The sequence below is a fragment of the Pangasianodon hypophthalmus genome, chromosome 12, assembly GCF_027358585.1.
Source record: "Pangasianodon hypophthalmus isolate fPanHyp1 chromosome 12, fPanHyp1.pri, whole genome shotgun sequence".
In the NCBI taxonomy this organism is placed as follows: Eukaryota; Metazoa; Chordata; class Actinopteri; order Siluriformes; family Pangasiidae; genus Pangasianodon; species Pangasianodon hypophthalmus.
Window position 1 is genome coordinate 13772053 of NC_069721.1, and position 25044 is coordinate 13797096.

Genomic DNA, 25044 nt, shown 5'->3' on the forward strand with positions numbered 1-25044 from the left:
CAACTCTGTGCTAATAAAGTAAACAGTGGTATATCTCTGTGCTGCAGCAGGACGAAATCTACGGAATCTGTAAATGAGACTTGCATTTATTAGACTGAACTGCACATAATTCATTTTAGTGCCTATAGCCCAGGGATCCGCCCGTTTCTGTGATTGGCAGCGGAGGTGCCACGTGCTTCCGCGAGCCTACAGGGACCTGCACCGACACCCCGCGCCGTGTTACTACAGCCACTCACCCTCCAGACCCACTCCACCGACACCCAGTCATACTGTAAGTGCTTTCTATCCCAGCATTTAATATCTGAGCTACAGAAGGATTGAGTTTGAGTTGAGGAATGTTTCCAGGTTGTGAGATCAGTGCAGCCAGAGCATGAGCCTTACGGTTCCAAGCCAAACTTCCAGCAAGCCCAGTCTGCTAACCTTAGATCGGCTCTCACCTTTCCTGCTAGTGCTGATGATGCAACTTTCCAGATAAACAATTCTGAGTTCTGCAGATTGTAAAGATCGGTGTGCATTTCAGGCTGTTCATCAGCTGTGTTGTCTGATTAGCTTAGAGTCCAACGTGGCAAGTTTGCTGTGAAAGCTGCAGTTCATTACCACTTTGATCCGACCAAGATCTCCTTTTATAAAAGTCTTCCTCATGGTGGGAAAAACAAGGCTCGTTTTTATTCTCTCCTCTCTGCATGGTTAGGTTATTTACTGTGGGGTTCTGTTATTTATCTGCCCACCATAGCAGTAGACCTCACTTACACAGTAGATTCACAAGTTTTTTATTATTATTATTATTATTAAATTGTCATCAATCTACTTGTTCCTAGAATGCACACTTTCTCCTACAGTAAACAAATTGTGCATAATTATTTAAAAGATGAGCTGTCTCTATAAGGTGAAACTAAGGTGTGCCTAATAAAGTGTCCAGTAATGTTCTGTGTTTTAAAAACCACAGTGTTTACTCATGTGCACTGTCACATTAAACAGCTTGTCATTGGAGTCAGGCTTATAGTCCCATGGTAACACTGTAATATTATGTGTTGTTACTTAAAATTATTAAAATGTGGAAATAACAAGGGGATCTTAACGTACAGGTAAACACATTCACGTTTCTGAAACTGTAACAATGTGAGAGTTCGCTGTAATAAAGTGAGATTTCACTGTAATAAAGTTAAATAAATTTTAAGACTAGAACATTTCAAATGGTCTTAGGAACACTATCTTAAATTACATTGTAGAGTTTTTATTGTCAGTCTGGCCATATCCAAGTTTACAGCAAAAAAAAAAATGGCATTCTTCAAGGCCTTGGTGCAACATCAGAGGTCTCAGACAGCAGTGTACATAATCGACAACATGTAGTGCAAAAATGTTGTACCCAGACACAAAATTGCAAATGCTTCAGGGCTTTTTGGTTGTCTTCAAAGCTAACTGTTGATTAACTGAAGCAGTTTGATGGAGGCAGTTACTCACCCATACATAGCTGGCTACTACTCAAGTTCTAACTTTTCATGTACTTTTTCTTACTTTAGCAACTTGCCACAACACTGCTGACCATAGTACATTTCTGAGCGTTATATGTTTTAGAATTATGTGGAATAATTGACTTGAAATAATTCATTTATTAAGTGTGACAGGCTGTAACATGCTCAGCTAAGTGAAGCTCTTGCATAGATTGGCCAAATTATTGTAACTTTAGGTGTGGATGAGTTTTCAAATCTGCACAGATTCCTAGAACATAGGCATATAAAGTCTGCTTTGCTTGCACACACTGAAGATTTTGATCATATTCGGAATATGTGAGAGTAGTAATTCAAATCAGAACTTGGATCCATGTGAGTTCATATCACTTTTGTTACTTGATACATATAATCTGTGCTGGGTTCTGTTTCATTTTGTGGTTGTTTGCTTTCCTAGTCATTGCTTAATGCAAAGTTTGGGCAGAAAATGCCTTCATCTAATCACTGACAACATGGAGGCTACTGGAAACAGAGAATAATAATATAATATGACTTATCATTTGATGATGTGCTCGTTTATTTTAGTGTACCCTCTTGCAGAGATATGACAAGTTTCAACGGGGAATGATATGCATAAATTGACAGGGTTGTGCAAACGTAACTGTTTCCAACTAGGTCACACTCAGTCAGTCTGCATACGGTATGCTGTACCCTGTGACACTAAGCAGAGTTCACTGCTAATGCAGATCAAGGTTCAGCTTTGTTCTTTTCCTCTATGTGTGTTTAACTGTTGTTTGACCTGTAATATTGACTCTCATGGCTGGCTAAACTTACAGGCTGTAACTAAAGGTGCCAAAGAAGCCTTGTAATTTTAAAATAAAATTTGTCCTTGTAAAGGTCTGACTTTGAGGACAGAGAGTCTTGGGTACAACATAATTTACTGCTAAACCATACTATCTGCTTATTATGCAAATGAATGTTCACAACATACAATATAGGTTAGTTTACACTTATAGGATTATATATTTACACTTCGAGTAAATATCCACCATTTAAAATGTTTGTTTGGGGGACATAGTTTGCATAAGCAGAGTAAGGTCATGATTGATGAGAGCTAAAATGTTAGCTGGCAGAAGTGTAGAAAAATGCAGATTAACTTTTAGTCCATACATTTACCAGAATTTGCACAATCATCTCCCAGCCATTAACATTCAGAGGTCAGAAGGGATACAGTGTGTGTCTTTCTGTGCTGTGTTGATTTAGTGCCTGGAGACAGGAGAAAGCACCATGGCAGCTCTGAGTGGCTTTGATATTGATGCTCCACGCTGGGATCAGTCCACGTTCATAGGCCGTCTCAAGCACTTCTTTAACATTACGGACTGCCGCACCGCTGTCCTGTCTAATGCCAAACTGGATGAAGCAAAAGCCTTAGTGGATAGTTGCAGGTAAGCAAAAGCAACCTTGAAACCATATGAGTAATGGAATTTGTATCACATGAGAGAAATACTCCAGCAATTTTTTTTTAATACCTCAAAACTCACTAATAATGCAAGGTCCATTCTCGAAGTGGGAATCTAGTACAGCTCAGAAGCAGAGTACAGAAAGTAGGTTTGTTTGCATAAATTGGACATGACAAATATAGTGTGGCTTTGGAAATTATTCGGACCCCTTCAGATTTTTATTTTATTTTATAGGTTAACACTTTATTGTGTTATACAGGTATATTTAATTTAAAATTAAATAACTTTTGGTCCTCCTTTTATACACAATAACCCATAATGACAAAGCAAAAAAGTTTATAGAAGTATTTTGCAAATTTGCTAAAAATCAAAAACTGATATAGATAAGTATTCAGACCCTTTACTTAGTACTTTGTAGAAGCACCTTTGGCAGCAATAACAGCTTTGGATCTTCTTGGGTAAGTCTCTACAAGCTTTACACACCTGGATTTGGGCAGTTTCTCCCATTTTTCCTGGCAGATCCTTTCAAGCTCAATCTGATTGAATGGGGAGCGTCTGTGAATTGCTATCTTCAGGTCTGTCCACAAATAATGTATGGGGTTCAAGTCTGGGCTTTGGCTGGGCCACTCTGGGACATTCAGAGACTTGTTCTGAAGCCACTCTGGCATTGTCTTGGCTGTATGCTCTGATGTCATGTGAACCCTGGAGTAGGTTTTATTCTCAGGGACCTTCCTGTATTTGCCTGCATTCATTCTTCTGTCAATTCTGACCAGTCTCCCCACCCCTGCTCATGGGAAACACCCCAATAGCATGACACTGCCAAAGCCTTGCTTCGCCATAAGGACATTATTAGCCAGTTGATGAACAGTATCTGAAGCTCAGCCTACAGAGTTACATTTTTGTCTTATCAGACTAGAGGATTTTTTCCCTCATGCTCTCAGAGTCTTTTAAATGCCTGCCATTTTAATATACCTTTTACTCAGGAGTGGCTTCTGTCTCTATACTCTACCATAAGCACATGATTGATGGAGTATTTCTAAGATGGTTGTTTTTTTTTTCAGAAGGTTCTCCAATCTCTCTGGACTTCTGAGTCTCTGTTAGAGTGGCCACTGGGTCTTGGTCACCTCCCTGACCGAGGTCCTTCTAGCTCAGTTATTCAGTTTGTCCTGACAGCCAGCTCTAGGAAGAGTCCTGGTTGTGTCTAAACTTCTTCCATTTCACAATGATGGAGGCTACTGTCCTCCTGGGAACATTTAAAGCTTTAGCAATTGTTTTATACTCTTGCCCAGATCTATGTCTTGATACAGTTTGATCATGGAGATCTACAGAGAGTTCCTTGGACTTCATGAATTGGTTTTTGGTCTGACACGCACAGTAAATTGTCAGACCTTATACACACAGACATGTGCCTTTCTAAATTGTGTCCATTCAATTGAATTTGTCACAGGTGGACCCCAGTCAAGTTCTAGAGACATCTCGAGATAACCATGGAGGCACCTGAGCACAATTTGAAGTGTCTTAGCCAAGTGTCTACAAACTTGATGAGAGATTTCATTTTTTTATTTCTAAAAACAGGTTTTCACTTTGTCATAATAGATTATTGTGTGGAGATTAATGGCCAAAACGTAAATTTGAATTAATTTTAAATTATATCTATAATTTAACAAAGTGTGCAAAAAAAATAGATGAGTCTGAATACTTTGCAAAGCCTCTATTTGGACACTTGTATTTCCTTGGAAGTTGTGCAGTGTGTTAGATTGAAGGCTATAAACTTTCAGTGCAGTTGAACTTTTTTAATTCTCTGTCTCACTATTGTTCTCCCACCCTAACCCTCTCCCTCTTCCTCTTCCTCCTCCTCTCTCCAGAGCGGGCTCTATCCCTCCAGGTACAACTGAGGAACAGCTGCATTATGCCAAGAAGCTCTATGACTCAGCATTTCACCCTGATACTGGTGACAGGATGAACTTGATTGGCAGAATGTCTTTCCAAGTGCCAGGTGGCATGGCCATCACCGGCTTCATGCTGCAGTTCTACAGGTCCAAGCTCCTGCACAAGCACAGTTCAAACATTTAAGCATGGGATTGTTGAGGTTGCTTGTATTTTTTTCAGTATAAAAAAATAACATGTCAGTAGTAAAAAGTGAGACTATTTATTAATGACACCATTTTTTTCTTAGCTTCACTGATGCTGTGAATTGCTTTTTCCTTTAATATCATGGCTTTGTGCAAGTTTTGTTATTTGTGCATGTGATAATATATTGTCTGAATGACTGAGTATGGTTCTGTGTGTGTTGCTGCAGGACGGTGCCTGCTGTGGTGTTTTGGCAGTGGGTAAATCAGTCCTTCAATGCTCTGGTCAACTATACCAACCGCAACGCTGCCTCCCCCATCACACCAAAGTAAATATTTTGCACTTACAATACTTTGCATTCTAGTAATCAGTGACTAAATAACAGATTTGAATATAAACTCAGAGGAGTGTCACAGTGAGTTATTTTGGAAGCAGGAGCAGTGCAGTGGGTTGTGTGCGTGTTTTCTCATGTGTTTCTCTGCCTCCTCCAGACAGATCGGTGTGGCTTATGCAACTGCAACAAGCACCGCATTGGCCACTGCTGTGGGTCTGAACCTCTACACAAAGGTATTCTCAATCTGTGAAGTTTAATGTCATTCATAATGTTATGCTTTTATCAACAGTTTAGCACCATTTTACATCACCATACTCGTGTTTGATTTCTCTCCAGAAAGCACCTCCTCTGGTGGCTCGCTGGGTGCCTTTTGCAGCCGTCGCTGCAGCTAACTGTGTAAATATCCCTATGATGAGACAACAGTGAGTCCTGTCCACTTTGATAGTGTCCTTTTATTTTGAACAAATAGTTTTGTATTTAGCTGGTTTTGCTTTCCATGTTCATATTTTTGTTCTCTTGCAGGGAGATCTTGAATGGCATTGCAGTCACAGATGAAAATGGCAATAAACTTGGTGACTCGAGAGTGAGTAACTGATGCTAGTACCAGAAAGGAACCTCATAATCACTAGTAGAATGTTAAGCAAAACAAATCCATAAAGAAACACACTTTGTACTGTGTCTGTATCATGTGTGATTACCACTGGCATTAATGTCGTTATGCTTTCATATATTCTGAAAGGTCTTCAGCCAAGCCTTTAATAAGTCCTTGTTAGTCTGCATATTTGCACTATTACGATTCCTAACCTCAAGTTCACCCTAGCAAGTAAGTCAAAGTAAGTCATGTCCCGTGTTGTTTTTCCCTTGTGGGTGGGTAGTGACTGCTTAAATGGGAACTATTTGCAGATAATAACTGATGATGTACCATAAGATTGCTCTGAGGAATCTTTTGAGCCAGTCGTTTGGATTTGTTGCTTTATATTGTCACAGTTAATTTGTACAGAATTGACAAAATCTCAATTCATTTGCCAATTTTGTTTGCAGCTATTGCTGAAATACTGGCTCCGTGTTGCAAACATGCATACAGTAGAAAATAAATGGTTGCCTTTTGCTTGCTAGTGTGAATGTAGGTTGTCAGGTTTAGTAGCACAGGCATTACAATGTCTGATATGCTCAACAAAAAAGTCAGTAAGTCATTGTCCAATGTTTGGCTCCAAGATGTGTGTCCTGTTGTAACATCATGCATAAAAGATATTCAAGTTTAGCTAGCATCATTATTTTCCCTTTATATGTTTAACCATGACGTGACTCATTGATCTCCAGGGAGTTTCACACACAACAGTCTCTAGTGTTTACACAGAATGGTGCAAAAAACAAGAAACATTGAGTGAGCAACAGTTGTAAATGCCTTGTTAAGCGAGGTTAGAGGAAAATGGCCATATTGGTTCGAGCTGCCAGGAAGGATATAGTAACTCAAATAATCACTCTCTTACAACCGTGGGGAGCAGAAAAGCATCTCAGCATGAAAAAAGGTCGAAATCTGAGGTGGATGTGCTACAACAGCAGAAGACCACATTGTGATCCACTCCTGTCAGCCAAGAACAAGAATCTGAGGCCAGCATGGGCACAGGCTCACTCAAACTGGACAGTTGAAGATTAGATAAAAAATCACCTGGTCTTTTTCCAGTCTTCATCTGTCCAGTGTGGCTGAATCTCTGCCCATGATAGCCTCAGATTGTTGTTCTTTGTGGTCTTCTGCTGTAGTAGCCCATCCACCTGAAGGTTTGATGTGTTGTGCGTTCTGCACACAAGATGTGTTTTGTACCATTCTGTGTAAACTCTAGAGACTGTTGTGTGTGAAAAATCAGAGGAGATCAGCAGTTTCTGAAATACTCAAACCAGCCCATCTGGTACCAACAACCATGCCATGGTTAAAGTCACAGAGATCACACTTTTCCTCCATTTATGTTTGAGGTGAACATTAACTGAAGCTCTTGACCTGTATCTGCATAATTGTATGCATGGTGCTGCCATGTGATTAGCTGATTAGATAAGTGCATGAATGTACAGGTGTTCCTAATAAAGTGAATGGTGAATGTACATAAATGAAATATTTTGTTTTGTGAAAGTCAAAAAGAAGAATTTTTTCTTTTTCTGGTTGTTAAACATGCTTTTCTGCCAGGTACTTGTCTGCTTGAGCTTTAGATTAAACACCACTGCTAGACTCTACTATGCTGATAAAATATGATCAAGCTATTGTTAATTTGTTCAGATAACAGATGAGTAACTTGTCATTCTTTCCATGTGCCACAGAAAGCAGCAGTAAAGGGCATCACACAGGTGGTTATTTCCCGAATCACCATGGCGGCACCGGGCATGAGTAAGTACAGACAAATGGCTGGTGGCATGTGTATACGTGATTGCCCTTGTAAACTAAATTTACTTAAAGAAGATTAAATGGTTTAAAAAAAAAAAAAAAACAGACCCATACACGTTTGCCATGTATTGGCAACTTTATGGATTTTTCTTACTGTAAAAAGAGAAAATTCTGAGTCCTGTCTAATTTCTCTCCCTCCAGTCATCCTCCCTATTATAATGGAGAGACTAGAAAGATACAGATTTATGCAGGTACGTTCATCAACTGTAAGAAACAGTAAATAAGCGTAACTGTAAGAAACAGAGACCTTATACTGATAAACATTTAAACTTTATTTAGAGGCCTGCATTTTGTTATTCTCTTACTTAAATATACTACATTGTTTTTTAATGTCTCCCCTTATATATTTTCTTTTCTATTTTTAATACAGAAAATTACATTTCTCCATGCACCACTGCAAGTGATGATGGTTGGAGTATTGTAAGAAACATTTGTTTAAATCATAGTTATATTATTAGCAACTGTCTTTTTGCTAAATAAGGTTACTGTAAAAACAAATCTTTCATCAGTTCTCCCTCTTTTTAGCCTGATCTTCATGGTGCCTGCAGCATGTTCACTGTTTCCACAGAGATGGTAAATATGAAGATTAATGCACGTTAGTATTTAACCACAAGCATTAGGCTGGGTGAAGTAACAGCATGCATAATAATATCCATCAGCAACCCTATAAGATTGGCACAACCAAGCACAATCTGATCTCATTGCTTCTGTTTCCCAGCGCTCTGTCTGTGTCCAAGCTGGAGCCAGAGCTCAGAGAATCCATCATCTCCCAGTATGGTGACAGCATCACCCATGTTTATTTCAACAAGGGCTTGTGATACTGTTAACCTGCTTCTCTTAGACTGGAGGAACATCGTCTGGTCCTGATCTTGGCCAGTCCTGAAAGACCAGCGCAAGTCACTGGTTACTCAAATTCATACACATGGGACAGCTTGGTTTTTAATATTTTAATTGTATGACTTTTCTACATTATTTCACAATGTTTGGGGGGAAATGGCATTTGCTATAAATTGGAGGCCTTTGGCCTACTTCTGAATAACCTTCATCACATCCTTGTTTTTGCTCTGTTCCAACTCTTGAGCTAGGCCAGGCAATCAGCAGGTGAGCACTGATTTCCTGGATCAGATGACTTGTGAGCTGGAATTTAATCAAATATGGACTATGTTTTATTGGAATTGGTTGATGTTGGATGGAACAATGGTTATAGAACTGAATACATTGAAAATGCCTTTATTATGTTTACGGTAGATAATTGTTTTACTTGATTTAGTTTTATTGATCAACAAGTAATTGCCCATAAGGAAATGTAGAAATTGAGCCTTTCCTTGATGTATGTGGTCATGAGCAGTTTTACAGCCATTATTAATAGTGAATAAGGAGAGGGGAACTGCTGTTACATACTGATCTCTCAGGAATTTTTCATTTAACGGTTATATGCATTAATGCTTGATTGATTACTTTAATTTGATTACTTGGATAGTTCAGGTAATTACCAGATACCCAGCTGGCCAAGTGTGGAAACTCAAACACTCTCAAGGTCAAAAAAAGGTGATAAAACAAGGTAATTATTATTATTTTTTTAAACCAAACCTTTGTTCAGTTACGGATGACTCATTTTGTGTTACAGTGTGTTGTTATATTTGATCAAATGCCCATATTATGTGTTAAAACATAGACTAGTAGCAGACTTGTGCAGTAATAAAGCAGTAATAAGGTTGTAAGGGTGAGTTAACAGCAGTACATCATGTGATTAGAGAGTGATTTAGCTTGTGCTCTACAAGACTGGTGTTTTTTTTTTTGTTTTTTTTTCTCCCTCATTATAACATTTAACACACGGATATAAAATGTGTTATAAATTACATACATTTTGAGAGTATCTGTCTGAATGATGTCATAAGGCCATGCCACAGTATTAAAGTGTTATTCATGTGTTATTTTTCTTTGTTCCAAAGAAAGGTGTGCCTTGTGTACAAAAAAAAAAAATCTTTGGCTGGAAATTCTTTGGTCATCTTTCTTCTGACAGAGTCTGTCTCATTCCCTCATGAGTACGCACACTATATATTATTCATTTCCAAATATTTAAATTAACAAAATCTTATACATAGAATAGTATAGTATAGTTTTTTAGCTCTGTGTTGTTCAAACTTTACTGCACTGTCAATTCGAGCTTGTGGAAACTGCAGTGTTGCACTCTGGCCACTAGAGGGAAGTGTTTCATTTCCAGTCAGGTTAATGGTTGATGTGCTTCAGCTGTTGTCTAGGCTGAAAAGCAAATGGCTTTTAAAGCAAACCTTTACACCATGGAAGACCATCTTGAAAATCTTGTAGAAAACTGTTTCTGGTAGGAAGCAAATGAGAGCTGCTATTAGACTAATATTTGTGTTGTGTGACTGGAGGTTTGCGGCTGGGAACAGCTGGTTTGGGGGACCAGAGGGTGGGACTCTGAAGTGTGCTTTGTATTGGTTAAGAAAGAGTAGGCTTCAGACCTCATGCTGCTCTGGCCTGTTTACTGTCTGTGATAAACCTGACATGCAGGCATCAGCAAAGTTCTCATCACTTTTTACTAGCCTGAAACATATGACTAACTGAAGAATCTGCCAGACAGCCTAATGTTCTTTAACAGTTTTATTTTTTGCTAATACTGTAAATTTGCCCAACAAGTGAACATCCACATAAGAAATTACACAAAGCATCAAAGACATGCATAGTCTGGTTCTCATCATACAACTGCTCTCTCATGTGCTTAACACACAAGAGGTCCTGCATTACTGTACTTTCGGCAAATCTTTAAAGGAAAAGACAAAGGCTAGTTTAAAAAAAACATACAAAATAAAGCTAATGACAGTAAAATATAGAAACATAGCAACAACAAACATTTAAATTATGCTGTTTATATTTCATTACATTTAATACAAAGCCATAATGTAGATATAGCATGATGTATATTAAACACTGCCAGCACTATCCTTACATTAGATTCATGTAAGTATTTATAGGTGGTCAAGCATGTTCATGGCAAGTTATAAAAAGGTCAGAAGAAAAACATTAGTGATAATGCTTTTTAATTTAAAGCATGGCTTCTCCACAACACTGTAAGCTGTTTAGGCCAGCAAATTCTGTTTCTTCAACACTGTCAGCCTTTAAAAAAAAAAAAAAAAAAAAAAAAAAAAAAAAAAAAGCTGGCCAGACTAGAATAGGCATCAATTTGAGCAACAACCCTCTGAAAGCTCGCTTGTGTTTGGCAGGCCATCATTGTGTTAATTTTATACAGCCTCAGTACCTTTAAACAAATACACAAAATAGCGTTAGCATTAAAGCATCAATCATCCCAACCCACTGAAAAAAGAAATGATTGTTCTCTTCTGTTCCACAGTGGTCTGCTCTTCCTCCCTCCTTCTGTCTCAGTCTCTCTCATTGTGCTATGGTTCACCCTGTCAAAATGCCTAGCAACTACTACCCTCACACCTTGCTCTGTCTATCACATGACTTAACAGTGCCCAATCAGGGAACAGTTACAAAAACATAATTCACTGTGCCTTCCTCTCAAGACAACCAATAAACTGTGTTTATTGGTAAAGCAGAGAAGAAACCTTCCTTCTCCCCTAATGCAGAAGAACGTGTATGTCATTCAAATATTAATCTAATCAGTCTGATAAGTGAAGGGCAAAACTGGGGTGTACCCATTACCATGGCAACTAAAGTCTTACATAGCTCTACTTCATTAAACGTTCTAGCGGCGCATCAACTAACAAACAATATGCAGAGACTCTGATGGCACACTACAGTCCAAGGCTAGAAAAATTCCTATCAAGCATTTGTTAATGAAACCTCAGTATCTTACGTCCTACAGCAACATCACAATGTCATTTGTAAATAAGCATAAAAGGCATTAAATGGCATTCTAGTGACAGCGAGAAGACTTACAAAACCTGAAAAGAGCATTCAGTTCTGTAGCAGGTCCTACAAAGTGCAATAAAAGTTTAATAAGGATCAAGAGTGATTTCAGAGAAATTATTTGTAAAAAGGCAGATATCTAACATTATAAAAATAGCACAGACAAGACAAAGGTATACATGTTGCAAGAGAAAGAATGTTAACGGAGATAGAGGCATAGACAGAATCAGTTAATATCCAACAAGTAAATAACACAGAAATGAAGACACCAGGTAAGGTAAGCCGACTTCTTTCTGTTACACAATACCATGTACCAAATCAGAAAGAAACTAATAATATAGTGACAAGCAGTGTCAAACTGATTATATGGTATTGCCTTATCACTCCTTTATTTTCCCCAATAGGGACGCTCAGATTTTGTGGTTAAAAGCAAACACAATACAGCTAAGAAGGATTCTGAGAAACAACTTGTTCCCATGCACTAACATTCTGAAATTTGGTCAGCAGCAAACTATAAGCTTCTTTGTCTCTCACAAATCAATGTGGAATGACTTTGGTCTCTAATTTTCTTTTTCTAACAACCCATGCATCCATGTTTTAATGCACTTCATTTGATCTCAGTCAATGTTTTAACTCTCTGGGAAGTCCTGCCTCACCATGTATTTGACTCGACCAATTACCATAGCTCTGGGAAACTACATTTGCAAGAGTAACACTTGAACTGTCTCTTTAGTTGAGGGGTGGGGAAACCAAGAAATTATAAATGTGAAATGAGCTGTGAGTCTGCAAATGTTTGCAGACTGAGAGGCCATTTCGGTCATTTAGAGAAAAAATGATTAAGCGCTTTTGGGGCAGAAAGTATTCATAAATTATGATTGTCCATCATGTAATGGTGATGACACAGAGTACAAGCTTTCTGAGCAGTTGCACTGACCTATGTTCTGATATCTCATTAAACTGTAACTCTAATCTAAATTTTGTTTGGTGCAGTTTTTGTTTGTTTTAACTTATGTTGCATCTTTAATATATGTTATTTTAATGAACTTTAGATCGCACTGTATAGAGCTGTACATGGATTTATTACGGGTCCTCGTTGTCCAGGAACTCCTTCTTTGGTGGAGCACTTCCACGGTACCAAGCACACGAACCATCTCCTCTCTTGATGCAGGAGTAGTGTTCAGACTGGCGTCCGTGAATGAGCTTCTCCGTCACCCAGTCTGTCCACAAGCACTCCTCAGGGCTGCTGATCTCACAGGGGAAGGCCGCGCAACGGGTGATCTGGTCACAGCAAAAATAAACAGTCAAGTTTACCATAATGAAATACAATTGTGTGTTATTTAGGGCACAATGTCTTCTTGTTTAAGATTATTTGAGTTTACTACTGCTTGTTAAATTTCTCTTTGTTTAATACTGAACAATCCCAAACTGTGGAATCTGAAACATACTATGTTATGAAGCACCTTAATGTTGATAATGTGAAAAGCTGTGACAATTCTGACAGTTCTTTTGAACCCAACTGAAGTATAAATGTTTTCCATGTGTCAGACAGAGCTGTTATGTTGATCACCTTGCAGTCGCAGCCCATCTGGTAACGCTGGCTCAGACTCTTCTTCTGGGTGGCACTCGTGGACTCCCAGGGCATGATGAGATCACACAGAGTCACATGCATCTTCCCACTGCCATCTGCCTTTCCTGGAAAATGCATGTCAGACAAAACAATATGTAGACACAGCAGTATGTGGAAGTAGCAGCTGTAAAAATAGATAGACATAACAACTGTCCATAAGAGTACACAGTAAACAAAGATAAAATCTTACGTAGTTTAGAATAAAAACTGTACCATTTTAGAGTCAGCTATCCCATATTATGCAGTCTAAGTCTACTGAAGCTCAAGTCAAAATTCTGATTGGGCACAAAACATTCAAAATAAATTAATTATGGGAGACAAAAAGAAAAGGAAAAAAGACATCCATGTTCTAGAGCTACACATTCTGGTAACTGCAGTAAGTTAAAGTAACGGCAGCAAACTGTAAACTTGCTTGTTCCTCAGATATCAGTGTTGCATGACAGCGACTCTGGCCTGGAATTTTCTTTTTATTTATACCACAGTGTTGTTGAATTCTCAAATCTGATCAGTCAGAAGGTGTTGCTTATAACAGAAGCTCTGACAGTAGTTTGGCTGTAATGTAAATCACAGGTATATATTAATGTGCTCGTTCCAATATATTATTGTTTCTATAATAACAGCTTATTCACAGGGACTTGTATGGCGCATGCTCCACATAATCTAAACTTAATATACACAGAAGCTTTCTAAAGAGATGTTAACATTTATGGAAGGAGTCCACAGTGTCAGTCCGTTGTAAGAGAGATAAAGCCACTCTAAAAAAATCTTCAGGGTGGAGGACTTTGCAGGAAGAGAGGATACATAAACAAGATTATGTTTATCGATGGACAGATAGACAGACACATAGATAAAAATAGAGCTGTGTGGAAGGGGCCTGTTATTTTTGGTGTATGTCTGACAAACTTATCATGAGTATAAGCATTCGATGGTATCACTCAGATGACAGTCATCTTCAGAGAAAAAAAATAATAATAATTCCATACCAGATACTCATTTCATCAGAATTTCAATATGCATAAATGAGTAAAGGAGATAAAAGTATTTGATCCATGCTGAGAACAAGACTAAAAAAGAACAATTAAGCTAAAAGAAAGTTAATGGCGTAATTGTCATTATGCTATTAATTGACAATTTTTTTTTATTACATTAGATAGCTAGATTAATAGATGGCTAGCTCTGTTAGAGTTTAACAACAGAGCCCACATTAAAAGTGTATACAGCCACAGAGTGCATGGGTGTGCCAAACGCTGCCCCCGGCATGTGTGTTTGAATACTAGAGGATCAGTCAGTAAGGCAAAAAGCCCTGACTTGGCTACCAGACAAAAATGATTATTTTTAGAATCCCATGGAATGAATCTTACATTTCAACAACAATTACATCATCTATCATTTCAAATATCAGCTGATCAACTTTGTTTGAAACATGCTCTTTCCTTGTGTACTATTACTTCTACATTTTCTTCATACAGTATTTTTCACATGCTGTATTTGCGCAGTAAGTATGGTATGTGTGCTTTGAAATCACAACCTCAGCAGTTGCTGTGAGCTACAAGCCCAGTTTCCCTCATTATGGTACCCCCTCCTTCCTTAAACCTTCAGCTTTACAAGGCAATTGCTACCTTGTGCAGCCCTCTGCCTCGTCCACTCTGTAATTTGGGCTATGCTGAATCAGTCTGAAATGGAGAAACCAGAGGATGTCTGTCTTCATACTTTCATGACCTTTCATTTTCTCTGCTGTTTGATCAGCAGCTCATTTGGTTCACAGATGACAGCAATCAAATCTAAATATAAATCTAATATTGTATATCATTCAGCCAGTCGCTGCTCCTTTTAACCACCGAGCACAAGTTCTGGATGTCCCAGAGTGCTCTGCAGCCACTCAGGAACTAATAGCACCCTGTGGTTTGGGTTTGCTCATTAAACATCCTGAAATGACATACTAGCCTTCACACAACACTATGCACACCACTGAATTTCACACACTCTACCTGAAATGAGGTACTCCTTCTTTCCATTGGTGTCCAGGGTTACTCCACACACAGCTGAAGAAGGTGCAGTAAAGATCATATCAATGTGTTGGTCTGGTCCTTTGAACATCTGGGGAAAAAAACAGGTTTATGAGCCAAGCTAAATATTTGTGTACCCTTAAGAAAAATCAGACAAATCATTGTTCTCTCCTTACCTTAATCTGCTTGATGTCATACTGGATCCTCTTGATAGGGTTGCCATAAATATCATTCCCGGCACTGACCTCTTTTCCTCCTACCACCTTTGCTCTGATTACTGTTACAGAAAAAGACAATTTAAAAATACATTCAATGATTAATTAGCTAAATCTCTATTATTCTTATTCTGATTCCCATATTTATGTGAATAAATTTGTGAATGTGTGTGTATGGTCCCATTCAGAGTGTATCCCACCTCAAACAGTGTTCCCCAGAGGCTCTGACCAGGATAAAACAATTACTAAAGATGAATGAATGAATTACCACCTTTACACCTGCCTAATATGATTATTTAAATGAAAAGCACATGTGTGTACCACAACTTGTTATTTTAGGTTAGGTTAGGCATATAATCATAGTGCACATGACTCTTTTTGTCTCTTGGCCTTCTGTAAGGGAGTCACCATCTCTCTGAGGCCTTGCCTAAACAGCAGTGACTGATTTCTCTCACATAAAGAGTCATGCCCCCATCCCAAATCCCATTTCCTGCAAACTGAGTGTTTGCAGCTGCCCTGCTGTCTGAAGCTCTCTTTGTCAGATCAGCCAACATGTGGGAGCGAAGCCTGCACATGAGGAGCTGACACATGGCAACCTTCCGCTGACTCCTCAGTTCTTTTGCTTTTTATATCCCTCTTTATTTTTTTAAGTCTCCTTCATAGTTGTCAAAAAGCTGTTTGTAGAAGTATGGAATAGTAGCACATTGTAACAGCCAAGCAACTAAAAGTTCTCAGTCCCACCCTCTGTAATATCAGCACATTCAAGTTGATGTGTTAGGAAACCTGTGAACAACAGTGTTGAGAACACAGCTCTCACGCTAAAATAAACAATGATGTAACCCCCTAATATAGACACGCGCATGCACATGCATGTGTGTGTGTGCGTCATTGTAATGTTTGATTTTGTGACTGTTGACAGTTTTAAATGCTGATAACAAAGCATAGTATTTCTATAGTGCAATATTTAATGCTTTAATTTTAATGTAGTCAAGCAAGTCATTTCTGAAATCTGAAGGTAGGGTTTTTGTGAGGTAATTTTTTTGTGTTCTTTTGTAAATGGTGACATGGTAGTGGACTATCATAATCTTGTTTTTGATGTGTCTGGGTGTTAGTAGCAAAAGCTAAAAATAGGCAAAGAAATAAGGCTGATTTTTCATCTGTAGCTTTGACCAGAATGCCAAAAAGGCATTAGGCCAAAGAAATTGCTATATATTTGAGTGTTTGAAATGTCATGGTGCTAAACATAGGTATGCTATTCTGTATGCAGCCTTTGGACAAATGCTACGGTTTTTGGTGGAAGCTCTCACTGGGAAATAGGTGATACATAAGAGAACAGTATAACCGGCAACAAAGGACTTCCTGGTTAAATTCCTCTGGATATAGTGAACCACCTGCAGATGGAAGTAAACACCTTTTCAAGCAGGTTTTCATTAACATCCTAATGACTGTTTGTCCTAATTACAGACCTCTTCCAGTCTTAAATATTACAGCACAGTCAACAAAACACAACCCAGATCAGCAAATGAGTTGACAAAGTATTAAGACATCAACTGAGCTACTTCTGGATTCTGGTGTCGTCTCCTCCTCAGCATCAGTGCTTGCCAGCTGCAAGGATTTGCCATCTGTTTTGGCAGTACAGTTTGTTTTAATAGAGGGATATTCAGGAACACTGTCAACTACTAAAGTAAAAACTCAGAGAAATAAGAAGAAGGAACACAGATGGCTGGGGTATGTTTGATCATAGATTGTCTATATTACATAAACAGATAGAAGTGATACAGGTCATTTGAGAAATGACAAGGACGAGCATGATGGCAATGAGAGAGCAAATACAGAGGTGGAAGAGCAATGGAGGGAGTAGAATGGAAGAATGACTCCATGGTGTGCAACAGCTGCTGTTTTTGAAGGTATTTGCTCACCATGGAAAATATGAGGCCATGGATATAGCATGCAGAGACAAAATAACCCGGTGAAAAAAATGTAATCTCTCTTAAACACACACACACACAGCAGCCATCATTCCACAATAATGGATTCATTTAATGGGCTGGAAAAGACACAAATATGAAGGGATCGTGGCTCTTTAAATTGAACAAAGTCCCCTCGAAGTCACATGCTTTTTTTTGTGCAGGTCAACACTTTCTATGACTAGCAACTTGGACTATGCTGCATGCTAACATGCTAATAGTACAGGTTATACGGCTCAGTATGAACTGTTTTTGCACTAGTGAGTCATTCATTTGCATTAACTGGCTGAAAGAGTTAGACTGTTTTACACCCACATGTCCAAATATAGGGACTATTAGTTTTGTGAGTGGGCAAAACTCCTACTGCAATGACAAAGCAAAAATAAAAACAGTGCAAAACGCCCTAACAGATGTAAGTTATGAGTTTTAATTGATAAGGCCTTTACATTAGAGTTTCACAACATCAGGGCCATGCTATGACTGGATACGAGTCATAACCATTCTGAGGACTAAGCTTATTTGACTTCTTGGTCCAAAGACTTCTCAGCTAGGCAGCAAAAACAGTAGGTCTAGTGTTTTTCAAAATCTCTCACTTAATATCCTGGCAATATGCTTTCCACGATTACTGTATTTTTTGCAAATTTTCTCATTTCCCAGTGGTTCTGCCCATCTGATGTTGTGTGAAGTTACAAGCATCGCCTCCAGTACATGATCTTTTCTCTGACCACATTCCTGCTCTCCGATAATCGTGTTAAAACCCACATTCTCTTACATATGCACATATCATAATCACAGTTTCATAGTTTCCATGAAAGCATACCCACCACGAGGACTAGCCACATCCTGAGGTTGTTCCATTGCACAGCTTTTAGCAATCATGACCAGTTCTGGGCCCCAAATGGCTCTATCCACTCCTACCTTTATGTCCACCTTTCTTAGACACCAAAAGGTCACTTGGCAATAGTGTGCAGGCCAATTAAATAGCATCATCTTGGCATATCACTACAAATGGCATGTTGTAGGTAGAGCTTGGATCAAGGTAAATTCATAAACAATTGCTAGTCATAAAATACCATAGATATACCACTACAACAGATACTGCAAATTTGTCTCTAAAATTTAGCCACAAAACCAACATAAACAACATAAGAGAAAAAATGTATGGTGCTAGACCCAAGGATGACATTTAAGTTTATGCACTAACCAGCAGACACAAGGCTTAGCATCTTCTGCTCAATCTCCATCTGACTGAGACTCTTGAATTCAAGCACTTACGCGTCCTGACACAACAAAGCACAGTAATTCAATCTCTCCTCAGCACTGTGTACTTGCCCTTTTCACAGTGTGAATTCTTGCTGGCTCAATGCCAGTCACAGCACTAGAGCCCTTACTTGTGGTTGGATAATTTATTGTCCCATGTATGCTCATGCTTAACTCACATTTAAACCCTTGACTACACACCAAAGACAGAATATACACTGACTATGGGATCAGCCAGTTGCCATTTGGTTTGTTTTTTTATATGAGCATATTATTGTCTTGAACACTATAGGTTTTGTTGAAAGGTTGATAGTAAAATGAAATTTAATGCTACTGGCATGTCTCTTTTCTCGTTAGGTCTAAATCCAACTGGATCTGTTGAATTTAGACAATAGCTCAACTTAGATGATATTTAGATGAATTAGATGATTAGTTCCCTGCATTTCAGTGTGATCACAGGCCAAAAACATTACTAAATCCATCAGAATGGAGCATGAACTGCCCTAAGATCTAGAAAACTAAAAACCAATATTATGTTGGCTTGCATTCTCACTAACAGATTTCTGATAAAATATTTATTTTAGCTAGAAATATTTGTCACTTGTACAGCCCTTTAAGTGCTTCTATAAAATCAAAGACACAAAAATCCTTCAGCCTTTATACCATCAAGACTGACTTTGTGAAGCATGAATCACTAGCATTGTTGTTTCAGCTGTCTTACCATTGTTAAAGCTGTCATCTTCAGCCAAAAATAAAAAAGTAAAGATGTTTTAATTATAATATTTTTGTACCATCTTCACAAAAGGGGATGACAGATCTGCTAAACTGATTATGTCTGGCTAGAGTAAAAAGAGCTGCAGGATGACTCACAGTGAGAAAGCAGCTAGATGGTTTCATCTGCATTGTCACTGTGGATCCTTAATAAAGATCTGTTGGTTAGAAAAGCAGGTTTCTATGGCATTGGGGTTAACCACCATGGAAAATGACTAGACAGGACAACTGATGATTGGAGACCATTGTCCATGACCCAGCACAAACTAGAAGAGAAGAACAGAGAGGATGTGGAAAGACAGTGAGTTGAGTCAAGTTTTGTTGACAAAGTCTAAGATCCATTTCCCAATCTTTGCAACAGTACACAGAAAGGAAGACTGTCCATCTAGATCATCACATTTCCCATCTACATCTTTATATATCACAAGACTCAACAAAAAAACGAAAGTACTGAAACTGAAATAAACAGATCCACAACATCTGCAGGAGGGAAAACAGGTTTTCAGTTATCTGCACAAAGTCACACAGTCCTGTGAATGTTTCTGAAGTTCATGTGCAGCTGGTACACACCTCTACCACACTGTCTAGCACACTGTGTTCAAGTTTTAAATGCATTGCTTAAACAAAGTGACTGAAACAAGTGTGATTCCAGTTGAAGACTGTAGACATAACAAACATTTTAGTATTTTCCATTTAATAATTAGCTGCTTCATTGTCATTTTTCCATCTCCCATTGCCAGGCCTGATTAGATGTTTGGCATGTATCAACCAAAATGCTTAAAGTAAGACTGAGTGGTCAAAAATCAACACTGGGCTTAAGATATTTAGGTATAGTCACATTACGTGGTTTACTGATGGCCTCCTCACTAGTATTTTTAACATGGTACTGTCAGCTAATGATTTTGTGACTAATATCAAGCTAAATTTTTGTAGAGTTACTCAGCACAGACTGTAGTTTCGTAGCAGTGACTCAGCAGAATATGTATTTCTGACTCCGAGCATTTATCAGTTTAATTTGCATCTGTAGCATTGCTAAATACATCTTTTTACTTGAGATGTGATTCATCAGAAAGATTAGTTACTCCTACTTCTGAAAAGCCAGAATATGACTCAAACAACTTGTAAATGGTTTATTTAGACCTTGATAAACAAGAAATGGGATCGCTTCAAAAACAGTGGTCATATGTGCCCTTCCAACATAAACAACAGAGCCAGGTAAACCCCACAATTTCTGACCACATTCTGTAAAAAGGGTTTTTTTTCTCATTTTCTCCACATATTTATGCACGCAAGGAAATTTCAGTCATACCTGTACCTAAATATCTTAAGATGTATCTATGTCACTAATGATAAATCTTAGCAGTTCATGAAGAAATAATGGCCTGTACATACAACAGTGTTTATTTATACTCAATAAAACTTGGAATTTTTCAAAAATAAATAAATAAATAAATAAATAAAATTCCAGTCACCATCCAGCCTCCCTGCATGTTTTCCTATGACACAGTAACCGTGGATTGTAAGGTAAATAATGGAACCCATTAAAATAAGCTGTGTTTTTCTAATGGGTTTCATTTGAAGGAGAACCAAAAGTTAATAAGGCTAAAGTGACTCTGATTTGCAAAAGTCTTCTTGCCCATAAACCGCAGTGTTCATTAACATTGAGTTCAGACTGACGGGAATATTGGCAACAAAACTGAATGACCTCAGAGGGTAGATTAATGGATATCAATGAGGCAGGCCTCTATACTCTTTGTAAAATATGACACCTAGCACTGCTATTTGCCATCTGCTGTCCAAAGTCATGAAACTAGTGACCCTCATAGAAGAAGCCTTAAAGTTAACTGTTCACAGATAGGTGGAGGAAAAAACCACCCTCACTGTTCAAGACTCCAGGTTTAGAGCCAGTAAGCTGAGGCAAAGTTCGAGCAGAGAGAGAGAGAGTGGGCTATTCTCACCATTTGAAGAATGCCTTGCATATTTCTGAAAGCTCCTTGACTTTCATAGCTTTTTCCTCTCAGGCACATCCAAAACTGTCAGCCAGATGTCAGAAGCTCTCAGACAATTCCACTTCCTTGAATAAGAGGGGTGTGGCACTAATCGAACTACACCCAATGAGCCCTATAAAAACACCATCTGAGAGAGTCTGGCTGTCTGCATTTCCCTCCTTTTATTTTACCAGCTCATAGCAAAGCTTGGATCCTGTTCCAGCTGCTTGTAGTATCAAGTCTACAGTCTCTGGACATACTGTCCCAATGAATTAAGCATGAGACTGGTGGGAAAGTCCCAGTGGGACATAAAACATTCCTGCAATTTTTCAGACTTTATGAGCAGTACCTTTCAGTTCAGAAAACAGCCGTCAGCTTCCAGAGAAAGAGGGAAGATGTGGAATTTGGGTACAAGACCTTAGTCTATAGCTATGCCTTTGTCTGTGCCTATATCTTTCTATCTCCTACTGCACTATAACACATACATTTATACATCAGCCTATGCCTTATGTGTTGCTTGTCATTCATGAAGACATGTAGTTCTGGTTATTGCTCATCTAGGAGGCATTATTTAACAATAACATAACACTTTTGTGACCACTGATGAATTGATAGCCTGCAAATAGACAGTGTGAGTAAACAGACCAGCAGCATGGTGTGAATGTGTCATAGTGTTTGGGTGCTGGTTTCAGGCTGTGATTCAAACTGAATCTTGCTCAGCTTCAACTGTGACACTGCTAAACAACGGACCCATAAGCTAAACATTCAGTGTCACCATTTTCCTGCATATCAGGTATCTATTTTAGCAAATTATCGGGCAAGAAAATTACATTAATCACATGGTAAATCCCAAATACACAATTGGATAACAGCAACATTTGTCAAGAGCATATAAAGGTGTCACTGAGACCTACTTTTGATACTTGAGCTTGTTTGTTCAGGAGGAAATGGGTAGAGATGACAAAGCCTATGAATAGAAAAGGGCTCCAAATTAAATTATTTTGGAAACATTTATTTTTACAATGTCCCCTTTGCAGGCCCCCAAAACATCATCCAGCCTTAAGTGGGCCGCAGGCTTAGGCAAATGATGAGTCAAAAGGATAACTGCCTGTGTACAGGACTATTGATGGTTGGTAATGAAGAAGAGTCGAGACATCAGAGACCCACAGTCTCTGAAAATGTATTACAACCAAATAGCACATAAACCCTCCAGTTTTAATACAAACCAAACATTACCCGATTACAATGATAATTAAGACAAAGAACCTTTTGAGTTATGGGTCTACTGGATCTACTGGGTAGTACTTATTGCTGCTCCAAAGTTATCTGCAACTGCTTTCATAGGACTTGTATGATAAGACTATAAGACTCTCTGAAAAAGAATTGCATCTATCACCCGAAAGGGTTACTCGGTTTGTCCTTCTGAAGTTCTATGCAGGACCCTGTATCATATGCCATTTATTTATGGAAAGAGTCTTTAAGAAAGCTATAACCAGCACCCTTCCAAAGAACCCTGAAGCAACTTCTTTTTTTTTTTTCTTTCTTTCTAAGAATGTGTATGATGAGCCAAGTTTTGATCAGAGAGCTGAAAAAAATTATCAATCAGATTTCTTAAAAAAAATGAATGAGAAGGTCATTTATTTCCTTTCTAAAGAATTGAATTTACTGAAACTTATTATTTGTGGCATCCACAATAATATGAAATATGGACTCAGTAACCAGTAAGAGTAAACTCCTTATAAACAACATCATCATCATCATCATCATCATCATGCACACACAAAACACCCGACTGCTTTCCGTCCTGTCAGCAGTAGCCATTGCTCTTAGCACTGAGGTTCGTGTCAGGTCTTTTCCTTACATCCCCTCTCTATTCTCTCTCTCTCTCTCTCTCTCTCTCTACTTACCGATGTCGGCATTACAGAACGCCTGTTGAGGATGCACAGGGGAGCAGCTGCACGCTTCTGCTATTTCCTCCACCCGACAGAGAATCAGCAACACCACGGTGGTCACCAAACCGCTCACACACGCCATCTCTTCGCTTATTACAGCTTTAATACAGCAAAAATAAAAACACAAATACACACGGGGCTGAAGACTGAATCGCCCGCCCTGATTCAGTCAATAACAACAACAACAAAAACAACAACAACAAAAAGTAGAGCGTCCAATGCGGCTGCGCTGCGCCTAGGTGATTAAAAAAAGTCTAACAGGAACTGGGTTGCTGATAATAAAACACACTTTGCTATACTGTAGCCTCTCTGTATCCCTTCACGGGTGTGTTTTAGATTCTGAAGCCCAGGATCATCATGCTTTTAGTCTGTCTGTGCTCCTCCTCCTTCTTTTCCTGTGACCAGAGGTGGGCGCTTCCAACATACTGCTACAGACAGAGAGAGAGAGAGAGAGAGAGAGAGAGATGGGTCAGGAATAAAGTGAATATTTTGTCAGTATTTGTTTCATATAGATCCACTTTGTAGATATCCATATCTTGACTGTATTCCTGTGTCCATCTGTTGCCCAGTTTGTGAGGCAGATATAAGGTGCACCATTTACAGAACAACAGTAACACTGACATGGTAGTAACATGATTATGTGCTGTAGGTCCTGGTATGAGTGTATCATGTGCAGTAGCATGGCTGAGGGTTTGAAAAACTTCAGTGATACTGTTGGGTTGAGAAACAGTCCACCAACCAAAAATATCCTGCCAACAGCTGTGCCATGATTGGAAACTGACAATGATGGAATAGACATGGAGTTTATCACAAATGTTATGATAGCTTTGTAGTGGTTTCCAACATCATCCAGGCGGGACACCAGTCCATCACAGAGCACCATTCACACACTCATTCACGGCTGGGGCAGTTCAGCACAGCCAATCTTTATACCTCCATACTGTGTTTTGGGTAGTGGAAAGAAACCAGAGAATCTGGGGGAAATAAACCAATGTTAACACAGGGCAAATATGTGAGCTGCACACACAGACAGCAACCCAAGCACAGGCTCAAACCCAGGATCCTGGCACTTTGCAGCAGCAATGTTACCCACTTCACTACTGTGTCACTCAAACTAAGCTACAATCTAAAACAAAAATATTATTTAATGCTACTTAAATGTTATGAGAGAGTTATCACACTAAACATTTACATCTTGAATTCCAAAATGACAGGCTGCTGTGTGGAATTTATTGACTAATCAGTCTTAACTCGAAAGACTGTGACAGAGAAGCAGAAAACGAGTAATACAACACATTCCAGTAAATGTGTCAGTAAATCACTACACTTTATTATCTATAATTCCTCATGGGTTAATAAAGCTCAGTCAAGAATAGCATTCTAATTTTAATGACCGGCAGAAGGCTATAACTGTAATACTTAAGGGAAAATCATGATGGACTTATTACCACAATGAACCAATGAACAAAATGCAAAGGAAACTTTGGGGGGAAAAAAAGACAGTTTCTATTGAAAACAATTTCACTCTTAACATGAGCTGAAATTGTTCTGTTAAAGATCTAGTTCCTATTCATATAAATGCACAAAAGCACACCAGAGACATGGGATTGGTAATAGT

General features: G+C 38.6%; 2 protein-coding genes across 2 annotated transcripts; one reads left to right on the top strand and one right to left on the bottom strand.

Moving 5' to 3' along the window:
• Nucleotides 1-118: 118 nt before the first annotated feature.
• On the top strand, nt 119-10380 carry sfxn2 (sideroflexin 2). Its single transcript, XM_026915702.3, has 12 exons — nt 119-271; nt 2712-2893; nt 4774-4944; nt 5208-5306; nt 5470-5545; nt 5649-5734; nt 5835-5895; nt 7623-7689; nt 7888-7937; nt 8117-8166; nt 8272-8319; nt 8465-10380. The coding sequence occupies exons 2-12, from the start codon at nt 2736-2738 to the stop codon at nt 8562-8564; spliced, it is 966 nt and encodes a 321-aa protein (XP_026771503.3). The 5' UTR covers nt 119-271; nt 2712-2735; the 3' UTR covers nt 8565-10380.
• timp2a (TIMP metallopeptidase inhibitor 2a) lies at nt 10357-23811 on the bottom strand. Its single transcript, XM_026915327.3, has 5 exons — nt 23382-23811; nt 15450-15550; nt 15256-15364; nt 13208-13332; nt 10357-12918 (listed from the first exon to the last, which is right to left on the bottom strand). Exons 1-5 carry the CDS (start codon nt 23506-23508, stop codon nt 12721-12723), a joined length of 660 nt encoding a protein of 219 aa, XP_026771128.1. The 5' UTR covers nt 23509-23811; the 3' UTR covers nt 10357-12720.
• Between the last annotated feature and the right edge of the window lie 1233 nt (nt 23812-25044).

Bases quoted from the DNA above. Each gene is read 5' to 3' on its own strand.
- sfxn2 (XM_026915702.3), top strand. From the start codon at position 2,736: ATGGCAGCTCTGAGTGGCTTTGATATTGATGCTCCACGCTGGGATCAG. The intron at 2,894-4,773 runs GTAAGCAAAAGC...TCCTCTCTCCAG, and splicing joins GCCTTAGTGGATAGTTGCAG to AGCGGGCTCTATCCCTCCAG. The intron at 7,690-7,887 runs GTAAGTACAGAC...CTCTCCCTCCAG, and splicing joins CATGGCGGCACCGGGCATGA to TCATCCTCCCTATTATAATG.
- timp2a (XM_026915327.3), bottom strand. From the start codon at position 23,508: ATGGCGTGTGTGAGCGGTTTGGTGACCACCGTGGTGTTGCTGATTCTC. The intron at 15,551-23,381 runs GTAAGTAGAGAG...TTTCTGTAACAG, and splicing joins GTTCTGTAATGCCGACATCG to TAATCAGAGCAAAGGTGGTA. The intron at 15,365-15,449 runs GTAAGGAGAGAA...TTTTTTCCCCAG, and splicing joins ATGACATCAAGCAGATTAAG to ATGTTCAAAGGACCAGACCA.